The following is a 20,310-nucleotide window of genomic DNA, read 5'->3' as shown; positions in this document are numbered from 1 at the left end:
TCTATTTTTTGTACATTAAAAAGTTTTGAACTCTAGATTCTTAAATTGAAGCGATTATTCTAATTGACAAATACGCTACTTGCGCTTTAATTAACTATTCACTCTATGGCTTCGTTGCTATGGAAACTCTCTTAAAATTGAGATTCTTCATGGACTTTCCGCCACCTTTGATTTTTGTCATAATATTTTATGATCTAGGCAAAAATTGTGCCAAAAAGACAGATGTGGTACGGAGTCTATCGAGGGTCTTATTTTGAGAGAGTCTCATTAATATTTCTCTTTCATATTCTTTAAAGATAAACCTCAATCTTGTACATGTGTCTATAGAGTGATTTTGATTACTTTCACCTGAAATTAGATGTGGTAAACTATTTTTGCAGGATGACCGATTGGAGGGGCCACGTTGTTTACGATTATTCTATAAGTGTGGGTTCTTCATCTAGCGGTTGAAAAATGTAAACTTAAGGTTTGCTCAAACATTATATGTAGAGGAGCAACTTCAGTTTTGTAAAGTTTGTAATTTTACAACTTTGTCTATATTTTAATTGGGTAGTTGTATGTTGTTCTTCTCTATCAAGTAAGAGCATTTTAAGAATATTCAAACGTTTCACTTTTTGTGTGCTCCCTTTATGCATAAAGATATAGGTGGTTTTGTTTGCACTTCTTATGACACATGCCAGTTACCTTCAAGGTAGATTTTCTGTAAACTAGCATGTCATCAAGATACTACCTTTTTTTTGGTCAATCAAGATGCTACTTTGTAATCGAACTTTCAATAGTCTGACCAACATGGATGATGACACATCGATAGTCGATAGTGCATCGCTTGGTCGACATGGTGATTATTTGTATCGCTTGGTCGACATACCAAGTCATTATTTGTATCGCTTGGTCGACATACCAAGTCATCATTTGTGTCGCTTGGTCGACATACCAAGTCATCATTTGCAGCGTTTAGGTGTCAGGTGCAGGTGTGTCCATACCAACCATATATACAAACCTTTTGCTTTCTCCAGACTCGAGCTAAACAGGGGAAATTTTTTATTATGACAGAAATCAAAGTGATACATCACGTGTTTTAATAGAAATGGTAAAAAAATTTATTTTTTAAGTTATTAACTTTTTAGCATACATATCCCATCATTTGCATAATGATATGTGGTGTACCATTCCGTGTACCGATCACACTAAAAAATCTTTTCTAATCAGAATGTATTGATTGGTGTACCCGTGTTCAATGATCATGTCCGTACCTAAAAAATCTCCCGCAGAGCAAACTGCATGATATTATCCGCACAAAACCAGCTAGCGCTGCCCGAATGCCACGTATAGCGGATGGTGCTACGTGGCAGAAAACTAGAAGCTGGACGGTTATTATCCCACGTGTCTCGTTCCGGGCGACAGAGTCATGCCAAGGTGGCAGAAGAAGCCTCTGTGTTTCCTGTTAAAGCTAGTCCCTATAAACCTCCATTTTCACTCGTTTGTTTTGCACAGCACTGATCTTTTCTGCAAACCTAAAAGGGCAAATCACAAAGCAGTTTTTTTACTCGCAGTTAATTAGTGAAGTTTCACTGATTTGAATCATGGAATCGCAACACGTCGGGACGCACCAAGGTAAAAAACGAGAAACCTCATTTTACTTGGTGTACTTCAAATACTTAATTAACAACGGTGTTAGTTTTTCAATTTTGTTAATTTATTTGTTAATTTGTATATATGAAGGCGAGGAGGAGGACCACCAGGAGAAGTCGGTTTTCAAGATGGTAAGGGACAAGGCGAAGAAGATAAAGAACAAGCTCACAAAGCATGGTCAAGGCCATGAACACGAGGAAGATGGTGAAGATGGTGAAGAAAAAGGAGAAGACCTTGGAGTGCATGGTGCAACAAGTATGTTGTTTCAATTCACTTATTTTCATCTTAATGATTTAGGGCATAGTTATGTCAGTTGGTAGTTGGTAGTTGGTTAGAGGTCGGTTGGTTGCTGGCATCGATCTAACTTGGCTATGATTTATTCTTTTGGGACACAAACGTGATTAAATGTGTGAATATGATGTGCAGCAACTGGAAGCCGTGCTACGGGGCAAGGAGACATTCCGAAGGTACCAGTGGAAAAATTTGGAGACACGAAAGGAGCAGCGAAGCACGATGACGATCCCAAAGTGCCGCATTTGGAGAAGACTGATCCGATGAAGGATTGCGCACCCGCTTCAGGTCAACGCACTAGGCAAACTCATTCCGTTCAGCCAGGAGTGACACCCATGCACGACAAGGTACTCGAGCCTAGGCCAAATTACCATGCCTCGACGACGGAGTCTCTCGTTGGGCATGATCAAATTCCAAGCCAGAAGCCCAAAGTTGATTTCGGGAAGACGTCTGTAACGGGGGAAGCACCTAATGCCCCACAGAACACTCCTCTGCCTTCCTTGGGAGAGTACAAGTCCAAGGGTGCTGACCCAAGTCAAACTTTCATTTCTGGGAAAGAAGGGCATTTAGGTCAATCTAAGGAGCACACCCCTGTTTCTTCCCTTGGAGGAGATGACCAGAAAACCAATGTCGCTGACACAAGGCAGACTTCTGTTACTGGGAAAGAAGGGCATTCAGGTCAAACCAGGGTCCCTTTGCACCACCGGGGATTGGACGATCGCGCCCCTATTTCCTCTCGTGGAGACTACCAGAAGACCAATGTTACAGACCCAAGTCATACTTCTGCTACCGGAAACGAAGGGCATTTCGGGCAGTCCGAGGTAAACTTGGACCGACCAAGAGGATTGGAGGAGGATCCAAATGCTCGTATGGCCGACCCTCGGGCGTTTACTCCTTCAAATGATCAGACTAAAGTTACTGATCCTACTAATGCTGGTAAACCATAACGCACAATTTTTTTGCCTTAAATTATAAGTTACTTACATTTTTTTTGCTACGAATAAGTAAACTGTAACATGCAACAGGTGGCGATGAATTTGGAATTACGCAGACTCACCGCTCGTTTGATAAGATGAGCATCCATGCGGGAGATACCAAGCCGTCGAACCAGGGCAGTAGTTACACCGAGAAAGCTTCATCTGCCGCATCCACCATTGCTGGCAAGGCGACATCTGCGAAAAATGCTGTGGCTTCCACGTTAGGATATGGCGGAGGGAACAATGATCAACGTGAAGATGTTAATCCTTATGCTTCTTCTCCAGAAAATGATTCAACTAAATCAGGTAACTAACAGATATGTTCTTAAGATATATAACATGCGAATATGTATAATACAATGCGGATATATTGTCAATATGTAGTTAATATGGTTATAACTGATATGTTGTTGATATAGGATTACACCATGATGTTGGAACAAATCAAAACTTGGGCACTGGAAGCCATGATCAATTTTCTCCTGAGCACCCACCGAACCAGGGCGGTAGTTACGCCGTTGCCGACAAGGCAATATCTGCTAAAAATGCCGTCGCTTCCAAGCTTGGATATGGAGGCGGGAACAATGATCAGCACGAATTTGTTAAGCCTCAGGCTTCCAGTTATCAAACTTCAGGTAACTACGGGAATAGTATACGTTTAGTAATGACCCTTCTGAAAAGCTGGATATGTTATCGATATTAAAACACGCGGTGCACCACTTGTGTTCCCATAAGAATGAAAATTTTCTCTAATTGTTCATGTTTCGACGTTACAGTCGTCTATATGTAGTCGATACGTTTATATGTTATCACATTTAGTCTAGTAATAACATTACACATTCATCCAGGAACAGGACAAAATCTGAGCTCTCCTGAGAATCCATCAAACCAGGGGAGCTATGCTGGGAAAATATCATCAGCCACTAATGCTATTGCCGATGCAGCAATTTCTGCGAAAAACGTCGTCGCTTCCAAGCTAGGATATGGTGGCGACACTGACCAACAGCAACATGGAGATCACGCAGCCGTTGGGTCCGGATCAGCTGCACCTGAGCAACAGGGTAAGGGCATTACAGCCGCAGTTACTGAGAAGCCGACACCTGTCTCTGAGAAGGTTGCCGGGGCAGGGAGCACCCTGATGTCGAAGCTCCCTGGCAGTACAGGGACGGCGGGCAAAGAAGAAGTCCACCAGGGTACTGCTACTACCCGGGGTGAGTATGACAAAGCCGGGAAGGACAAAGGAGTTTCTGTGAAGGGCTATTTGTCTGAGAAGTTGAAGCCCGGTGAGGAGGACAGGGCGCCTTCTGAGGTCGTATCGGAAACCCTGCATGAGCGTAAGGCCGAGCAGCCTCGGAGTGGTGCTCGGCCTGTCGGGAAAGTGACCGAGACCGAGGAGGTGACTCGGCAGTTGGGGCCGGATTATGGGGCTGAGGATGTCCAGCAGTCTGGCTATGGGAAGGTTGTGGCGGATACGCTTAAAGGGGCTGTTGGTTCGTTGTTTGGGAAAGCTGATCAAACCACTGCTTCTCCAGAGTCCCGTGGTTCTTCAACTGGTAAAAACTCGATAGTATTTTGCTAATCAGAATTTGTACTCGGCTAATTCGAATTTGACCAATTATTTTCTTTTTTGGATGGCAGGTACAGAGGGTTTCTCTAGTTCTGGCAGTGGAGTGGCGGAGCAACGAGGTCGCGGCGGTGTGGAGAAGCGGAGACTTGACGAGTCCGGGAAGTGATGGTCGTGGATGGAAGGAAGTTGGTGAATAAATTGGGTTTTTACTTCGTTTAATTTGTTTTGTTTTGTACTTGGAGAAAATGTTGTGGGTTGTGGAGTGATAAGTGTGACTTTGTGATTTCGAATGTTGCTTCATATGTTGAAGTCTCATGATGTATGTAATGGATTAGAAAACAGAGACACTCTGTTTCAGTTCCAAGCAGGGGATTTTATGATTTTATCTACGTGCACTTACTGTTGATCTCGGCGTTTTAATTAGATTATTCATGCGTTGATCAATTTTTGTGATGGAATAATTAGCATTAAGCACAAATACACTAATCTTAAGTAAGAATCAGATGCATCAAATTGAAGTTGCTAACAAATTTTGGGTTACTTTGTTCTTGATGAGAGGAAGAAGTAGGGATGGTAACGGTTCGGTTTGGAGACGGAAATATTATATCCATTCTCATAACTATGAAAATTAACCATATATATAGCCGTAAATTAACCATTAAGTATAATCCATAACTATACTCATCGGGTAACGGATTCCTCATTGGTTAACTAGTATATCCATCTTTGTCAATACAAAAAATATATTTGTTCAATTGAGATATTTTAAGTTAGTAGATATTAATTTTCTTATTAAACATTTGATGTATAAAATGATCCAATGAATAAATCAATCTTGTTGAGTATAAATATTGAAACACTGATGATGTTGGTTTGTCTTTGACGTCTCTCATAACCATTGAGTTTGCATTGATTTTGATTCAAAATTTTACTTTCCTACAAAATCCAACTTTTTTATGCTCAAGGCAATGATTTGGAGAATAATAGATATACAAATACATACATACATATATATATATATATATATTATACTATTATATTATATATAAATTATATTATTTACTGTTCAGGTCGGATTCGGTTACGTATACAATTTGGAGACCCTTATAATCATATTCAAAATCATAACCGAATAATATAAACGGTTTTTTTCGGGAATTATTTTTGGTGTAACAAATGTGGAAGGCAGAGGCACCGACACTATATAATTAATGGAGCCAGTGCTCAAATAAGAGATAGGGTTAGGGTTTCAAATGATTGCTGCGACTTGTCTCTACGGGACTTCTGATTACATTTTTGTGTTCTAGTCCTAAGCTAGTAGGGTTCATATCTAATCTAATACAAAAGGGAGAATTTATCAAATATAGCCAAATATTAGACTTTAATTTCAAAAATGTCAGTTTTTATGAAAACTTTCAAATATATCAAAAATATCATTTAAATAGACACAAATACCCTTAATTCATACAAATAACTAGTTGTTGATTAAAATATTCTTGTGCCATAATCAAGTGGTGCTTTCACTAATTTTTCTAATATGCACCCGAAGATTTTCTATTCTATAAACCTTAAAATATGTTTTTTGCACTTTCTAAGAACACAACAAATCTCTCAATTCACTACCACAGTCAATGATAATCTTCAAAAACAAAATCCGGGCACAGACAACACCCTTAATAATGCAAAGGTGGAAAATTAAATACGAAGCACATATAATCCAAAGGAAAATTGAGATAAATAATGTTATAAAAATTGACAGTTCATTCTTCCATAAATATTCAATCGAAGGAAGAAACTACAAAAGCAAAGAGAAAACGTAGACGAGGAAAAGTGCAAAAAATTAACCATCTACACTCATCTTCGTTTAGGGATGCACAATTCTTCACCAATAGTTGATGCCTTCAATAGGTCTCCTCCAATTTTAAGGTTTAGCTATGAGAACCCTTCATCTAACAAGGTTTTGGTTTTTTAATTTTTTTAGCTTTAAAGTTTAAGGGCATTTGTGTCTATTTAAGTGATATTTTAGGTATATTTAAAAGTTTTTTATAAAAACTGACATTTTTTAAATTAGGGGCTAATATTTGGCTATATTTAATAAATACTCATTATTGGCTGTCCTCTCTATATTTATCCTCACCTGACGTCTATATCTCGAGAGAAATATGTCCTTGTTGTATGTTAATCTCCTAAACACACTGTTTGATGTTAATTTTAAATAATATATCTTGGATTGTATGCTACTAGAAATTTCCTGAATATACAATTTTGAACGAGACTTGGCTGCTGAAGATTCAGCAACACCTCCTGCTGCCAACCAATCACAGCTAGACACGTGTCCAAGTTGTGAATTTTTTAATCACAACTTGGACACGTGTCCAGCCGTGTTGGTTGGCAGCAGGAGGTGCTGCTGAATCTTTCAGCAGCCAAGTCTTTTCCTACGATTTTATGCTTCAATTTGAACACATTAATTATTCTCATAATTGCACTAGAAAGTTATATCACATCAAAATCACAACCACATTGACATCTAGGCAAGCTGTACGCAGAATGTAGACGCCAAATGCGATCAAACTATCAATTTTGTTGGAGTTGTGAGGGTTGAGTTTTATTAACAGCCCTAAAGATTTAGGGGTATGACTGATATTCTAAAGGGTTATTATACAAAATAGTCCATGAGATTTGCATAATCAATAGAAATGGTCCTTGAGATTGAAAATTAATAGAAATGGTCTCTGAAATTGTCCACCATGCATGATTTTGGTTCTTCTGTTAAAAACGATTTTGGGCAATTTTCAAAGTTTTGTAACTCAATCGTTTCTTAACCAAATTTGACCCATAATATATCAAAATAAAGATAGGAAAGTGTAGAATAAGATTATACCTATTTGGAAGCCCAATGGTTGCCTGAGGTGGCCGGAAAATAGCCTGAAAAGTGACTGGTCCGCAGGAAAACTGGAAAACTCGTCGGAAACTGGGTAAACTTTAAACGTTCATAACTTCTTCAATACTCAACCAAATCGATCGATTCAAAAACAAAAATAATACTTCTTGATGAGATGAAGAGAATGGTACCTTTTTCGAAGGCTAAATCGCCATGGTTTGGTTAGACAACAGCTCGAAAATGGCTAACCATTTTTGAGTTAGCCATTTTCGAGCAGTTTTCGGGGCAAACGACGATGAATTAGTAGTAAAGAAAGATATCATTCTCTTCATCTCGTCGAGAAGTATAATTTTTGTTTGTGAATCACTCGATTTTGTTGAGTATTGAAGAAGTGATGAACTTTGAAGTTTACCCAGTTTCCAGCGAATTTTCCAGTTTTCCCTCGAACCAGTCTCCTTTCAGGCTATTTTCCGGCCATCTCCGGCAATCATTGGGCTTCCGAATAGTTATAATCTTATTCTACACTTTCTTATCTTCATTTTGATATATTATGGGTCGAATTTGGTTAAGAATCGATTGAGTTACAAAGCTTTGAAAATTTCCCAAAGAATTTTTAACGGAAGAACCAAAATCATGGATGGTAGACAATCTCAAGGACCATTTCTATTGATTTTCAATCTCAGAGATCATTTCTATTGATCATGCAAATCTCAGGGATCATTTTGTATAATAACCCTATTCTAAAACATTGTTTTCATGTTTTTGGGCTGAGCTTTAGTTGTTTTCATGTTTTTGTCTTTTATTGACATGTTTAAAAACTAATAGAGTTACTTGAAATATAGTGAAAGTTTTTAGGGTAAAGTACAAAAAAGTACCTCAACTATTGGTGTCACGACACTTTCATACCTCATCTTTTAAAATTGACAATGTCATACCTCATCTTATGAATTTGTGCCAATGTCAGACCTCCGTCAGTTTTTCTGTTACTTTTTCTATTAAATGCTGACATGGCCAGAGACGGGACCCATTTTTTATTAAAACATTAATTAAATGGTTAAAAAAATTAATTAAATATTAAAAACAAAAAAAAACAAAAAAAATTAAAAACACAAAAAAGAACCTATCAACCTGTGTCCCCCCTCCCCAAAAACCCAGATCCACTTGTCTGAGTTCTCTCCCACCCAACCCTCTCTCTCCTCTCTCTCTCTCTTTCTCTCGCCTCTCTCTCTTCTCTCTCCCTGCAACCTGCATCCCTAAAATCCCAAAACCTAGAAATCATTCCCACTCGTCCCCCCAACCTTCCTCTCCAATCCCACCGACGACAACCCTACCTCTGTCGTTGACTCCAGCGATGACGGCCATGACCCCCAATCGCCCCCAAACCCTAACTCTAGCCACAACCTCCACAACAACATTCCTTTCTCCTCCTCGCCCTCGGAGTCTGTCCCTCCGGCGATTTGCGAGAGAAAAACAAAAGAATAACAACAACAACAATCCCAATAGAAAAACTTTCCATTTTTCCCAAAAAATTTCGAGATTTTTCGAGAAATTCAGAGGAGGCGTGAGAAACAGAAAGAGAGTTGTGATCTGAGAGTGGCTCTCTTTGGTCTGAGTTTCTGATAAATGATGTATATAGGCGAGTCAGATGAGGAGGAGAGAGTGGATGTGAAGTCCATGGCAATGGGTTTTGAGAGGGCGAAGCCTCTTTACAATTTCGACTTGCCGTGGTATTTGAAGTGGGGGAACCAGAAGCACCTGTGGTGCTAGAATTAGAGCTCCGATGCCAGCGTGAGTGGCGATGAATGGTCTAGGGTGAATCGGCGATCATCGGGTCAGACGACTAAGAGCTCGCCGACGGTGTTTCTAGGTTTTGGGATTTTAGGGATGCAGGTTGTAGGGAAAAAGAAGAGAAAGAGGAGAGAGAGAGAGAGAGAGAAGATAGAGGGTTGGGTGAGGGAGAACTCCGAGAAGGGGATCTGGGTTTTTGGGGAGGGGGATGTAGACACCGAAATTTCAGTGAAATAAATGTTAACCAATGTATTAAAATTACAACATTTATTCATTTCACTTACATCACACATTCATTTCACCTACATTACACATCTACTTCACCTACCAACTCCACTCACTTCACCAAAAATGGATGGTGGTGATTCACTCTCTTAGCCTATAAATAGCCTTCTCCATCAAGAGGAAAGGGGAGGAATTTATATACACACCAAAACCTTGAAGCCTTGAAACTCTAAAGCTCTCAAGAAAATCCCGAAGGATCAAGAAAGCACTCTTCGTTCTTCGTCAAATCCTCCTTCGAGATCAAGCCCCAACGGCCCTTGAAGAACTTCCACCAATTCAAGATCAAGCCCCAACGACCCCTTGAAGAAAGTGTTCATCACTCATCATCCGTTCATCCTAAGATCAAGTCCCAACGGCCCTTTGGATCAACAACCTCAACAAACCCATACACCCATTCTTCAAGATCAAGCCCAACGCCCCTTGAAGATCCATTCATCAACTGTTCATCCCTAGATCAAGCCCCGACGACCCTTTGGATCAACAGCTCATCCACAAACCTACATCATACGAAGATAGAATCAGAGGATCAAATTACAAAGAGATTGTAACCCAAAATCATTATTAATACAAAAATATATTTTGAACACATATTCTTGTTTCTTGTTTCAGGAATTTTTCGTGTTTACAGAGGACACGAGTTGATGGGTTTTTTTTTTTTTTTTTTTCTTTTAATCTTTTTAATATTTAATTATTATTTTTAAATATTTAATTATTATTTTTATAAAAATGGGTCCCGTTTCTAGCCACGTCAGCATTTAACAGAAAAAGTAACAAAAAAACTGACGGAGGTCTGACATTGGCACAAATTCATAAGATGATGTATGACATTGTTAATTTTAAAAGATGAGATATGAAAGTGTCGTGACACCAATAGTTGAGGTAGTTTTTTGTACTTTACCCAAGTTTTTATCTCTATATATAAAGCTCCATAATTTAAATTTAGTGCCAAAATTGCCTTTAATTTACTTTATTTATTTATTTTTACTATTACATATCTAACAAAATAATTGATTTCATTTCACTTGGCTTGGATTACATCGGAAATTTTGACTACCTGGGATTTAACTTTTTCAATATAATCAATTGGGATGTTGATTTTTGATTGGTCATTGGGAGTTCATTCTTAACTGCTGAGGTTATAGTTCAGTCAGTCAGTGATAAATAGAAAAATGTGTTATAATTTGAATGAACATTAATGTCATGTGATCCTACTCACCAAAATATCACTCTTTTAACGCACAAAACCCACAAATCCAATTATTAACTAGTGATCGACAAAAAAAAAAAAAAAAAAAAAAAAAAAAAACCTTATTAACTAGTGGATTTTATCCATTATATCGATTGTTACTAGAATTATGAGATCGTTCTTATATAATAGATTTTTTAGTGAGCCGTAAACAAGAATTTTGCAGTTTTTCATATGACCAGATTGGAGTTGACTTCAAACATTAGCCGAAAAAGGGAAATTATTCATTCTTACATTTCCAAGTTTAAAGATAAAGTAATACATAATCAAGACACACATCGGATCCAAACTAATAGCTAGCGTAGCTTACAACATGAGTTTATTTAGTAAAGATATCACTTAATCTTATGATTGAGAGGGACGGCCATCATCCCCCTCCTCATCGTTGATCTCTAGACACTCGTGGTCGTCTAACAGATCTTCATCAGTGACATCCTCCTGCTCGTCATCATATTTCTCGTTGAGCTTTCGAAGTTGGGCTATAATTTCCTTGATGGGCAAGTTAACATCAGTTTCAAAAGTTTGTTTCAACAGCATGTACTTGTCTGGTTGATGAATAGACACGTCTTCCAGAAGCCTTTCCACGTTATGCTTCACAAACGCTTTGAACAAGATTTTAGTACTATTTAAGGCAGAAAATGCCTGCTCGCTCAGACGTTTTCCTGTTTTGCAGAAAATCGCAAACGATTCGCAGTTGTTACTAAACAGCTTATAGTCTCCGAAACCCTCTTCCTTGTTGAGCAGTTCTGTGGCGTGAGCTATGACTTCGTCGGCTGAATTGGAACGACCCGTCGTGCAAGTTCCTGGAAATTTCAATAGGAAGTGAGCATAAGAGACTCCGTATCCGAAGCGGTAAAGCCGATGGCCGTGTAGGAAGCAGTCGACGCAAGTTTTGATCACTCCTCGTGCCATATCTGGGTGATGCCCGCAGTTTTTGCATTTAGTCTTCCGAAACATCCCTAATTTCTTTTTTGCAGCTTGTGTTCTGGTGTAGTGGATCACCCTATCTGCCTCCACGCATATTCCTGAATATGTATATAACCAAAAGCCAATCGCTAAATATGTATAAAATAAATTATTCTGAGAGATTAGGGGTGTGAGGTCAGATTTGGAAGTTAAAATTAGAGAAGCATTTCTTTAACAGCCAAAAATAGTTTTTAACTTCGTTTAACAGAAAAACTTAGAAATGTAATTTTGACTCGTAAAAATGCTTTAAAGGGAATTCATATACAAAATGCCTCTTCAAAAAGCATTTACGCTATTCCACAAAACACTTGAACTTTTGATAACAATTTTAACATATTTACATAGAGGCACTTAGAAACAATGACAAACATGCTCTTAATTACCGACCATGGTGGGAGTATGTGTGCAGCCCTCTATAGGTATAGACGTGATCTCCTGGCTTGATCTGGGACTTATCAACCTTGTTTGAGAACAGTCCCATCTCTCTCTCTCTCTCTCTCTCTCTCTCTGTGATGAGTTGATAAAGGGACGGATTAGATTAAGCTCCACTGGTTTGATAGACAGTACAAGATATACACACATATGGCCCGCATGCTTACAGATATTCAACGTCTGGTGACGCATGCTGTTACGAATCCCTAGTGACGTATGATGTTACGAATCCGCTCACGTATCATAACACATGTATATTAGTTTATAATGAGATTGAGGTTTCATCATAAAACCAATTGGTAATATGAGAAGTAGCCTAAGATCATATAAGCACATAGCAAACATGTGAGACAACTCTCAACACGCCCCTGCACGTGTGGCAGATTTTTAAGTCTACAAATGTACAACAACTGGATGCCGTGGAGCGCGTGTGGTCGTTGGGTTTCACACGTGAACAACCTGGCTCTGATACCATGATGAAATTAGGGTTCCACCATAAAACCAATTGGTAATATGAGAAGTAGCCCAAGATCATATAAGCACATAGCAAACATTGTCCCTCACCAATGTGGGACAACTCTCAACACGCCCTCGCACGTGTGGTGGATTTTCAAGCTTACACGTGGACAACAACTGGATGACGTGGAGCGCGTGTGGCCGTTGGGCTTCACATGTGGACAACCTTACTCTAATACCATGATGAGATTGAGGCTCCACCATAAAACCAATTGGCAATATGGGGAGTAGCCCAAGATAATATAAGCACATAGCAAATCTTGTCTCTCACCAATGCGGGATAACTCTCAACAGTTTATAGTATAGTTTAAATATAAACCCCTTGTGCATTCGTTTTATACTATGTATGAATAAGGGTTTGATTGATTAAGGCTGAGATTCAATGTATATATGGATAAGGGTTTGATTGATTAAGGCTGAGATTAAACGTAACAAAGCAACTCAGAAAGTATTGGATAAAACTCACGTTCGCAGCCTTCTATGACTTCAATTACATAGTGGTTTCGTGGAGTTAAAACGTGGCTGCAGCGGATTGGCTGAAGAGACTGGGATCGGCTTGTGGAAATGTGGTGGGTTGAGACCTTGGTTTCTCCTTTTGTTCTTACTAGAAAAAATGTACGCGGGTTGTTGCAGAACTTAAATGCATCAACCTTAATTACATAAATAATATAAATTTAACCTAAAAAAAATTCAACATAATCATGAACGAACAAAAAGGATAGACGAGTGAACGGTATCGATAAAATAAGCAATTCGACTTTTACATACATTCAACCGAGCTGATTACAAAAGATCAGTTGCAAAAAATTCTGTTTCCCTGAGAAACAGAAGCAACATGCATTTAACACTTATATTGCCCTTCAAGTGAAGATGACAAAATAGATATCCTGCAGGCCAGACACATGTTTTAACATCTAAACAAAAAGGCATGACTAATTTCCACAGAGAGTAACCAAAAAAGTGGCACGAACAGAATCACATCCTCAAATGTAGTGATGTAGATAACAAATATTTGATCTGAGTAAATCCAACAAAATCACCAATCAACATAGGAATCTTCAAATAATTTAAATAAGCAATAGATGGGTGAATTGGGCTGCTAAATTCAGCAACCTGGTTTTCATATAAATTCAATTCAGCTGACATAAAGATGAACTGTACAATTTAAATGAAGAACTTAAACATTTCAAATCACAAAAGTTGTATGTTTTGCACATAAATTAAGGTAACACAAAAAAATTAAGATCCCATTCCAACTAATAAATTCTCAGGACCAATTATTTAAGAAAACTTATGACCAGAAGTATCTTAAGTTTAACATTATAGAGCCAGTTATCGTTCACACCCATTATAACACCCTATACTCTACTTACACCCAACACATTATTCATTTTTTTTCTTCCCCCAACATGTGGTTCAACAACGGGAGAGTTCAAAGTTCGAACTAGGAACCCCTCTCCGCATTAACCAGCCATGTAACCTCCCATACTTTTGGACGTACATAACAGGGTCCGGCGCCAAAAAAGGGAGTTAAACATCATGCATCGTATTCACTATGACCCTAACTCATGTTACCACTTTTTAGAATTCTAGCCAAAATATAAAATATGTCCGATCACAATTTCTTTTAAAAATCAAATATTTAATTTTAACATTGTACTTTTGCACGGGGAAGTCACAATGATTTAGAGCATACATTTTACATTCTGAACTATAAAATTTGAGATCCAACATCTACATAATTAAGCCAAAAAAAAAAATCTGAGAATTCGAGAATTTGAAATTGACTCGCAGCAGCAACATATATGTTGTTCGGAAGCTCTTTTTTTAATTCACACTGAAATCCTCCATATATAAAATACAACAAAACATTACAAAATAAAATTACAAAATCAATAATATAATTCACTTTTAAGCTAGGATAATTCACATAGGAAAAAAAAAAAAAAAAAAGAATCAAGGATATATTGCACTCTAAAACTTGATCTGCTTGCTTCCATAAAAAGCTCATTTCAGATCGATGATCCCTTTCTCACCCTAATAACATTTACCAATTGCAATCAAAAAAAATTTCTTAATAAGGGGAAAGCTATAAGTGCAAGTAATAACCGTGGCACGAATAGGGGTCGTCACTATAACAGTGGTCGTGGAAATGGTCGCAACACTAATCGCACAACTTTTAACAGAAAAAATCACTCTCATGGGACACTCCTTGCTTATGCTGAATCGAGATTTTCTTGGTCTTCTTTTACCCTCGGGGAGGAAAGCTGCTCTTGCTTTTGTTCTCTTTGCTCTTTAGAAAAGGGTTTCTGTGAACAAGGAAGAAGGCACGTCTTTAGCTCCAGTGGTTGAAAAAAAAAAATCTCATAGGAGAGGAAAACCATTCTCATTCACCGTGGTGGGGTTTACCGCCACTGTCAAGAAGTGGTGATCTCGTCTTGCTTGCTGGGAGAGAGGAAGCTTCCAGACCGGAAAGTGAAGAAGTCAGATCTTCTCTCGCCGGGAAAAAAGTCTACCCTAAGAATCCTGCTCTTGGAGTTGCGGGCTTAGGGCTCGAATCATTCTCAGATGCCCCGAGAGGCATTCTTTCCTTGTTTGTTGGGTTGGTTCACGCGCGCGCGCAAACGAGCACCGGCCGCAACAGCAGGAAACTATGACCAATAGAGTCAGACACTTAGCTACATCCGCACGCAAAAGGAATGTGGTTGATGCTTCCTTTTTGCTTTAACAGTACTTCTGCTTAGAGAAAATGGGCCTAGTAAAGAAAATAAAAAAAGCCTACAAGATTGACTCATAACAGAAAGGATTACCCCCTATCGTGCTAATAAGAAAAAGAGGGCCTTATTAGTTATTCAAGTAATCAAGGTCAGTAAAGCGGGAAGAAATTAACCAAATCCCTTTAGTCTTTTCAATGGTACTTGAATCTTAAGTCGCGGTCATGTCTCGCCCCCCAGTATAGTGACCGGTTCCATGTTTCCCCCCGAATTTCATCAGTTCCAGGCTCAAGTGCCTGCTCATCCATCTTCATTCCAAAGGCGAACATTTCCTTGAGTGACTGTAAAAGAGCCTAGATTTGACCAGTGAACTCCAGCAGAGACGCAACCAAACATACTGGAGGGGCAAACACACTCGTCTTACTCCGGGTCAAATTCTTTACTTATCGCCAAGATAGAAACCTAGGAGCAGCCCATCTAATACATTCTAACAAGTCAGGTAAGAAGGTTAGCAGACGAAAGAGAAGAACACCGTTGCGGGTGAAGCCTTAGTTGTCGCTGGTGGTAGAGGAAAGGCTTTTAGTGGGCCAGTGAACGGTGAATCTTAGGAGATTGAAGATTGAGAAAGCTTTCTCGAGCAGGTAGAATTAGCAACTATAAATCAAAGAAAAAATGAATACATTTTGCTTTCTGTCCCCAGTGCGTGCCGGCTTCCCTAATCAGAATTCATCCCAATCTTTCTGAAGGAAGTGTTCGAGTGGTGAAAGCTGAAAGATAAACTTCGAAAAGTACGATCTCTCTCTGGTATCCCACCTCTATCTGTCCCTAGTTGTTCGCAGGTGAATGAGAAACTGGTAATCCAAGTCACGCAGGCATCAACGAATGCAAACAGGTGGAACGCCCACGGCTTCGAGATAAGGAGTTCAAAATGAAATTTCGTGTAGTCAGGTGCGCGTGCTAGACACTTTAAGATAATATGTTAGTCTTGTGTGCGATAGGATGTCCTGTGAGCTCTTCAGATCCTGAATCTCCATAAATGGGTATGACTGGTTAAGGTGACCAGCTTTGTGCGGCAACCGCAAGTTAAGGTACTCTGGATTTGTTATAGCGCCACCATTTCACAATATACATTGTCCGGGAAAGCAAGTTTTGGGATTTCTGTTTTGTCCTACTGACGCTCCTCTATGAAAAAAAAGACCCGAAAATGTTGTCTAAGTGTCTTTATCGCCTTCCACTCTTTTTGTGAAGTACTTGGCTGAAAGACCTCGCTCCTAGTTACTCTGCTTCGCACCTTTTCCTTTCTGGCCCCTCTATAGCTCCTCATTTCGGTCCTTTTCAAAGTCCTTCCGGTGTCTAGCATCTTCCGCTCCTAGTCATCCCACCGACTCCGGATATCTCAGTCACTTCCTCAGTAGCTGGGGCTTGACTATGAGCTGTAGTCTTTTTTATGACTTCTTTCTAGTCTTCTTTTTACGGGACTGCTTTTTGTTTGATCCTTTTAAGGGATAAAGTGCCAGGGAGTTCTTTTGGGAGCATAGTTTGAAACTTCTGGTTTTAGGGACTGAACCTTTATATAGTGATTAAGGCCCTTGAACTAACTTGTGAAACTTGAATAGTCAGTCTCTTCATGCGGCTGCAAGAACCAACTGTTAATTTGAAAAATATTCAATACGTGTTAAAACATGAATCAGAAGAAAATTGATGAAAAAAAAAAATTAAAGGGAAAATGTAACACGACTTGGTAATTTTATGTGTTACAAAAGAGCAAACTCTTATACCTTCAATCTACAAACCTCATGATCATTAAAAGCAAGAAAAAATTGGAAAAAAAAGTTGCTTATAATCTGTTTGTTTGGTGAAAAACTGCAGAAAGAGAAACAAATGTAAAGAGGTCACAATATATTTTTACGCAGACAACCGTACAAAGATGAATACTCATACATATTTTGGTGGTGCAAATTGCAAAAGAAAACCTGATTTTCCTCTGCACTGTGATGTTTTATCCACCAAAAAACATCTTCTGATTCAGTACCTTAAACAAAAATAAGGAATACCTCCGTATGAAAAAATTTGCACTCCCCTACATGTTCAAGTCAAACCACCCAAAATTTAAGCTCCAAAATTTAACCATTTTAATTCTCAAATTACACAAAATTAGTGAAGACACAAACCCCAAAATTTCTTCAATTCATGAGCGAGCAGGGCCTTGTCTTCAAATTTCTTTGAATGACGCTAATACAATGTCTCAAATACGAAAACTGATGTCTGCATGGAGAATCAATTGCAGATTAAAGCAACAACTGAAACCGTAATCAAAACTGATGCTTGAATGGATAATTAATTGCATATTAAAGCAAAATTTCAATCGTAATCAAAACCGATGCTTGGTCGGTTATCTATAATTATCGGGTTTAACGGTTAGAATTGTCGTCCCTAGGAAGAAGGGGGAGTGTTGAACCGCAAACATTCTCATCATGATACAATCACCACCTCTCTTTCGGCTTCACGGCCACTCTTTTCTTGTCACTTTAGCATAAACACTCATCAGGGTCATAAAATGTGCGCCTAGATACATTACAGGTGCGCACATATGCATAGCAGCATGCATTTTCGTTTCTAGTTACATGAAGCAATAGGCGGACTGACTGATAAATCAACACTTTCGTTTCTAATGCTTAGTAGCATACTGTTGCACCATTTTGTTGGAAGGCTGTGAGGGGATGCAACTCGAGCGCATTGCATTTCTTTTCCTACGATGCAAATCGTCAAATGTATGCCAACAATATATACCTTCATTGTCATTAACAAAGTATATGCAGTTTGATTTACATCCTTAATGCATTGAAGCCACCACGGATATATATTGAATCGTTATCCCCACAAACAAAGCAATATCACCCAACTTGTTTTTCTCAATCCACGAAGACAAATAAACCTAAATAAATAAAACTTTCGTCTTTATTTTCCAACAAAAAGAAATAAGAATATTAGAAAAGTTGTCTCTCATAACATTTCTCAAATCTTTAGAGATTAGTCTTCTCTCAAAGCAGAGAACTTTGTCGGTTTGAGGTCCTCCTTTGGTCTTTCACTCAACCGAAGATAACTCCTGTCACGCAACCATCTATTTGTTCAATTGTTATGATAGTTTTACAGTTGGCAATTGGTCACTAATTTAAACACGCACACATATTTATTATTCTTTTTTTATTTTGTCTACGTTTTTAATGTGGTTTCCCGTCACTAGTTCAAAATTGAAAGAGTAAGCTGAACTATTAACTTAATTTTCTTACTCAAAATTGTGGCGTAATTTCCTTTGTTTTCGTGACATTTTTTTTTCAAAAATTCATCAACATTTTTTTTTTTTTTTTTTTTTTTGAAAACTAAGAACCGGTGTTACAGTACAAGTACTACAACAATACGAGAAATCTTTAAAATTTAGAATACAGTATATCATGATACGGAATTTAAAATGATTCGACAAAAAAAAAAAAATCTATTTTTATTTTTGGTAATAGATTATCACCTAATATATTACTCTTTCTAGTGGATTTGCGGTAAAAAAAATTAGATTATGTTATTCACACACTTATTTTTACTTCTGACACACCTCTTCTTAATTTCTCTTTTTTGATCTTATTCAATTCATTCGTTCCGACGTCTAAAATTGAGAAAATGTGTGAGAGCTAAAAAGAGGTGGGTAGATAGTATCACCCAAAAATTATTACTAGTAGATTAGTTGTAATTTTCTACAAGTGGGCCACTGACTTTACTTTGGGAGGTTATCTTGTATAAGACCATCATCAAAGGAAATGTCAAAAAAAAAAAAATTTTGAACAATCGATATTGTCTACATTAAGAAAAGGGTGTTGAGCTTAACCTCATAAAGAAATGTCAAATTTTAAACACAAAATTTAAATTTGAAGGCTTATGTGGCATATTGATCTTTTTATAAATTTTGTTTTTCGCCCGCTATGCCAAATTTAAAATATTATTAATCGTATTATTTACTTTTCATAATTGTAATTAGTATTTTTAAAACAAAAAATAATAAAAAATTTTACAAAAAGCAATTATGATTCACTAAAAATATATTTGCAGGTGTTGTTAAATTTGACAACAACTCTTCTACTGTCATTTTATGTCATGTCATATAAGAATTGACATTTCAATTATAAAACACTAGTGTCATCTTTTTTAACCACTAAAAAGGACAAGGATTGTATGCCCTCCCACTTCATGTGTCCTTCCGTCCTCTCCTGTTTTGTGTGATCACGGTTAAGTCACGTTAATATTTTATATATATATTTTTTTTTTACAGAGATAATAAGACGAAAATAAATAGTAATATAAAATGTTGACGTAGTTTAACCATGACCACACAAACAGGAGAGCACGAGAAGTAGGAGGACAGACAATCTTTATTCCACTAAAAATGGTAGAGTCACGATTTAATAGTATGTTATGACGTGAAAGACAGAAAATTGACACTTCACATTGGACTATTTTCTATATATTATATGGGGCTCGTTCAAGGTTAGAATATTCAATAATTTTATTCTATTATCTCAATTAGCAGTTTCAATCACCATGTCCAAGTCTCTTTTTTTTTTCGCTAAATGTTCTCTTGATTTTATAGACTTGCTATTTCAAAGTATAATTTTTAAAGGGACGTTTTGATATAGACGCTTCGTTTTTTAGTTTTTTAGATTAAACATACATTTCTTTTGAAAATTTGATCAAACATTTTCTTAAATTTTTTGTTATTAATTTCAGTTTTTCACATAAGTTCAATTTTGTTTAGAATTTTAGTTTTTCACGACTTCTCTTGGACATTTCGTTTTTTTTTTTTTTTTCCTTTTCCTATTATCCCTATATTTATGCATTTATTATCCATCTCTATGCATTTTTTTATTTTTTGTTATAATTTTTACTTTTTTTGTGAATATAGTAGAATATTTATAAAAAAAAAATTGTCAGATTTTATTATTTAGAAGACCCAACACATAATAAAGATT

At 37.6% G+C, this 20,310-nt stretch overlaps 2 protein-coding genes across 2 annotated transcripts; one reads left to right on the top strand and one right to left on the bottom strand.

The window, feature by feature from the left end:
* Positions 1 to 1,453: 1,453 nt before the first annotated feature.
* LOC103940885 (low-temperature-induced 65 kDa protein) lies at positions 1,454 to 4,871 on the top strand. The gene is made up of 7 exons (XM_009351066.3): positions 1,454 to 1,614; positions 1,723 to 1,887; positions 2,059 to 2,859; positions 2,949 to 3,206; positions 3,320 to 3,535; positions 3,749 to 4,453; positions 4,539 to 4,871. Exons 1-7 carry the CDS (start codon positions 1,584 to 1,586, stop codon positions 4,631 to 4,633), a joined length of 2,271 nt encoding a protein of 756 aa, XP_009349341.2. The 5' UTR covers positions 1,454 to 1,583; the 3' UTR covers positions 4,634 to 4,871.
* A 5,979-nt stretch (positions 4,872 to 10,850) lies between these two features.
* LOC103940893 (protein LEAD-SENSITIVE 1) lies at positions 10,851 to 12,166 on the bottom strand. Its single transcript, XM_009351076.3, has 2 exons — positions 12,021 to 12,166; positions 10,851 to 11,692 (listed from the first exon to the last, which is right to left on the bottom strand). Exons 1-2 carry the CDS (start codon positions 12,112 to 12,114, stop codon positions 11,013 to 11,015), a joined length of 774 nt encoding a protein of 257 aa, XP_009349351.2. The 5' UTR covers positions 12,115 to 12,166; the 3' UTR covers positions 10,851 to 11,012.
* Positions 12,167 to 20,310: the final 8,144 nt, after the last annotated feature.

The sequence above is a fragment of a genome, unplaced genomic scaffold, assembly GCF_019419815.1.
Source record: "Pyrus x bretschneideri cultivar Hongxiangsu unplaced genomic scaffold, Pyrus_bretschneideri_v1 Contig4, whole genome shotgun sequence".
Taxonomy (NCBI): Eukaryota; Viridiplantae; Streptophyta; class Magnoliopsida; order Rosales; family Rosaceae; genus Pyrus; species Pyrus x bretschneideri.
This window is presented reverse-complemented; position numbering and strand designations above follow the sequence as displayed.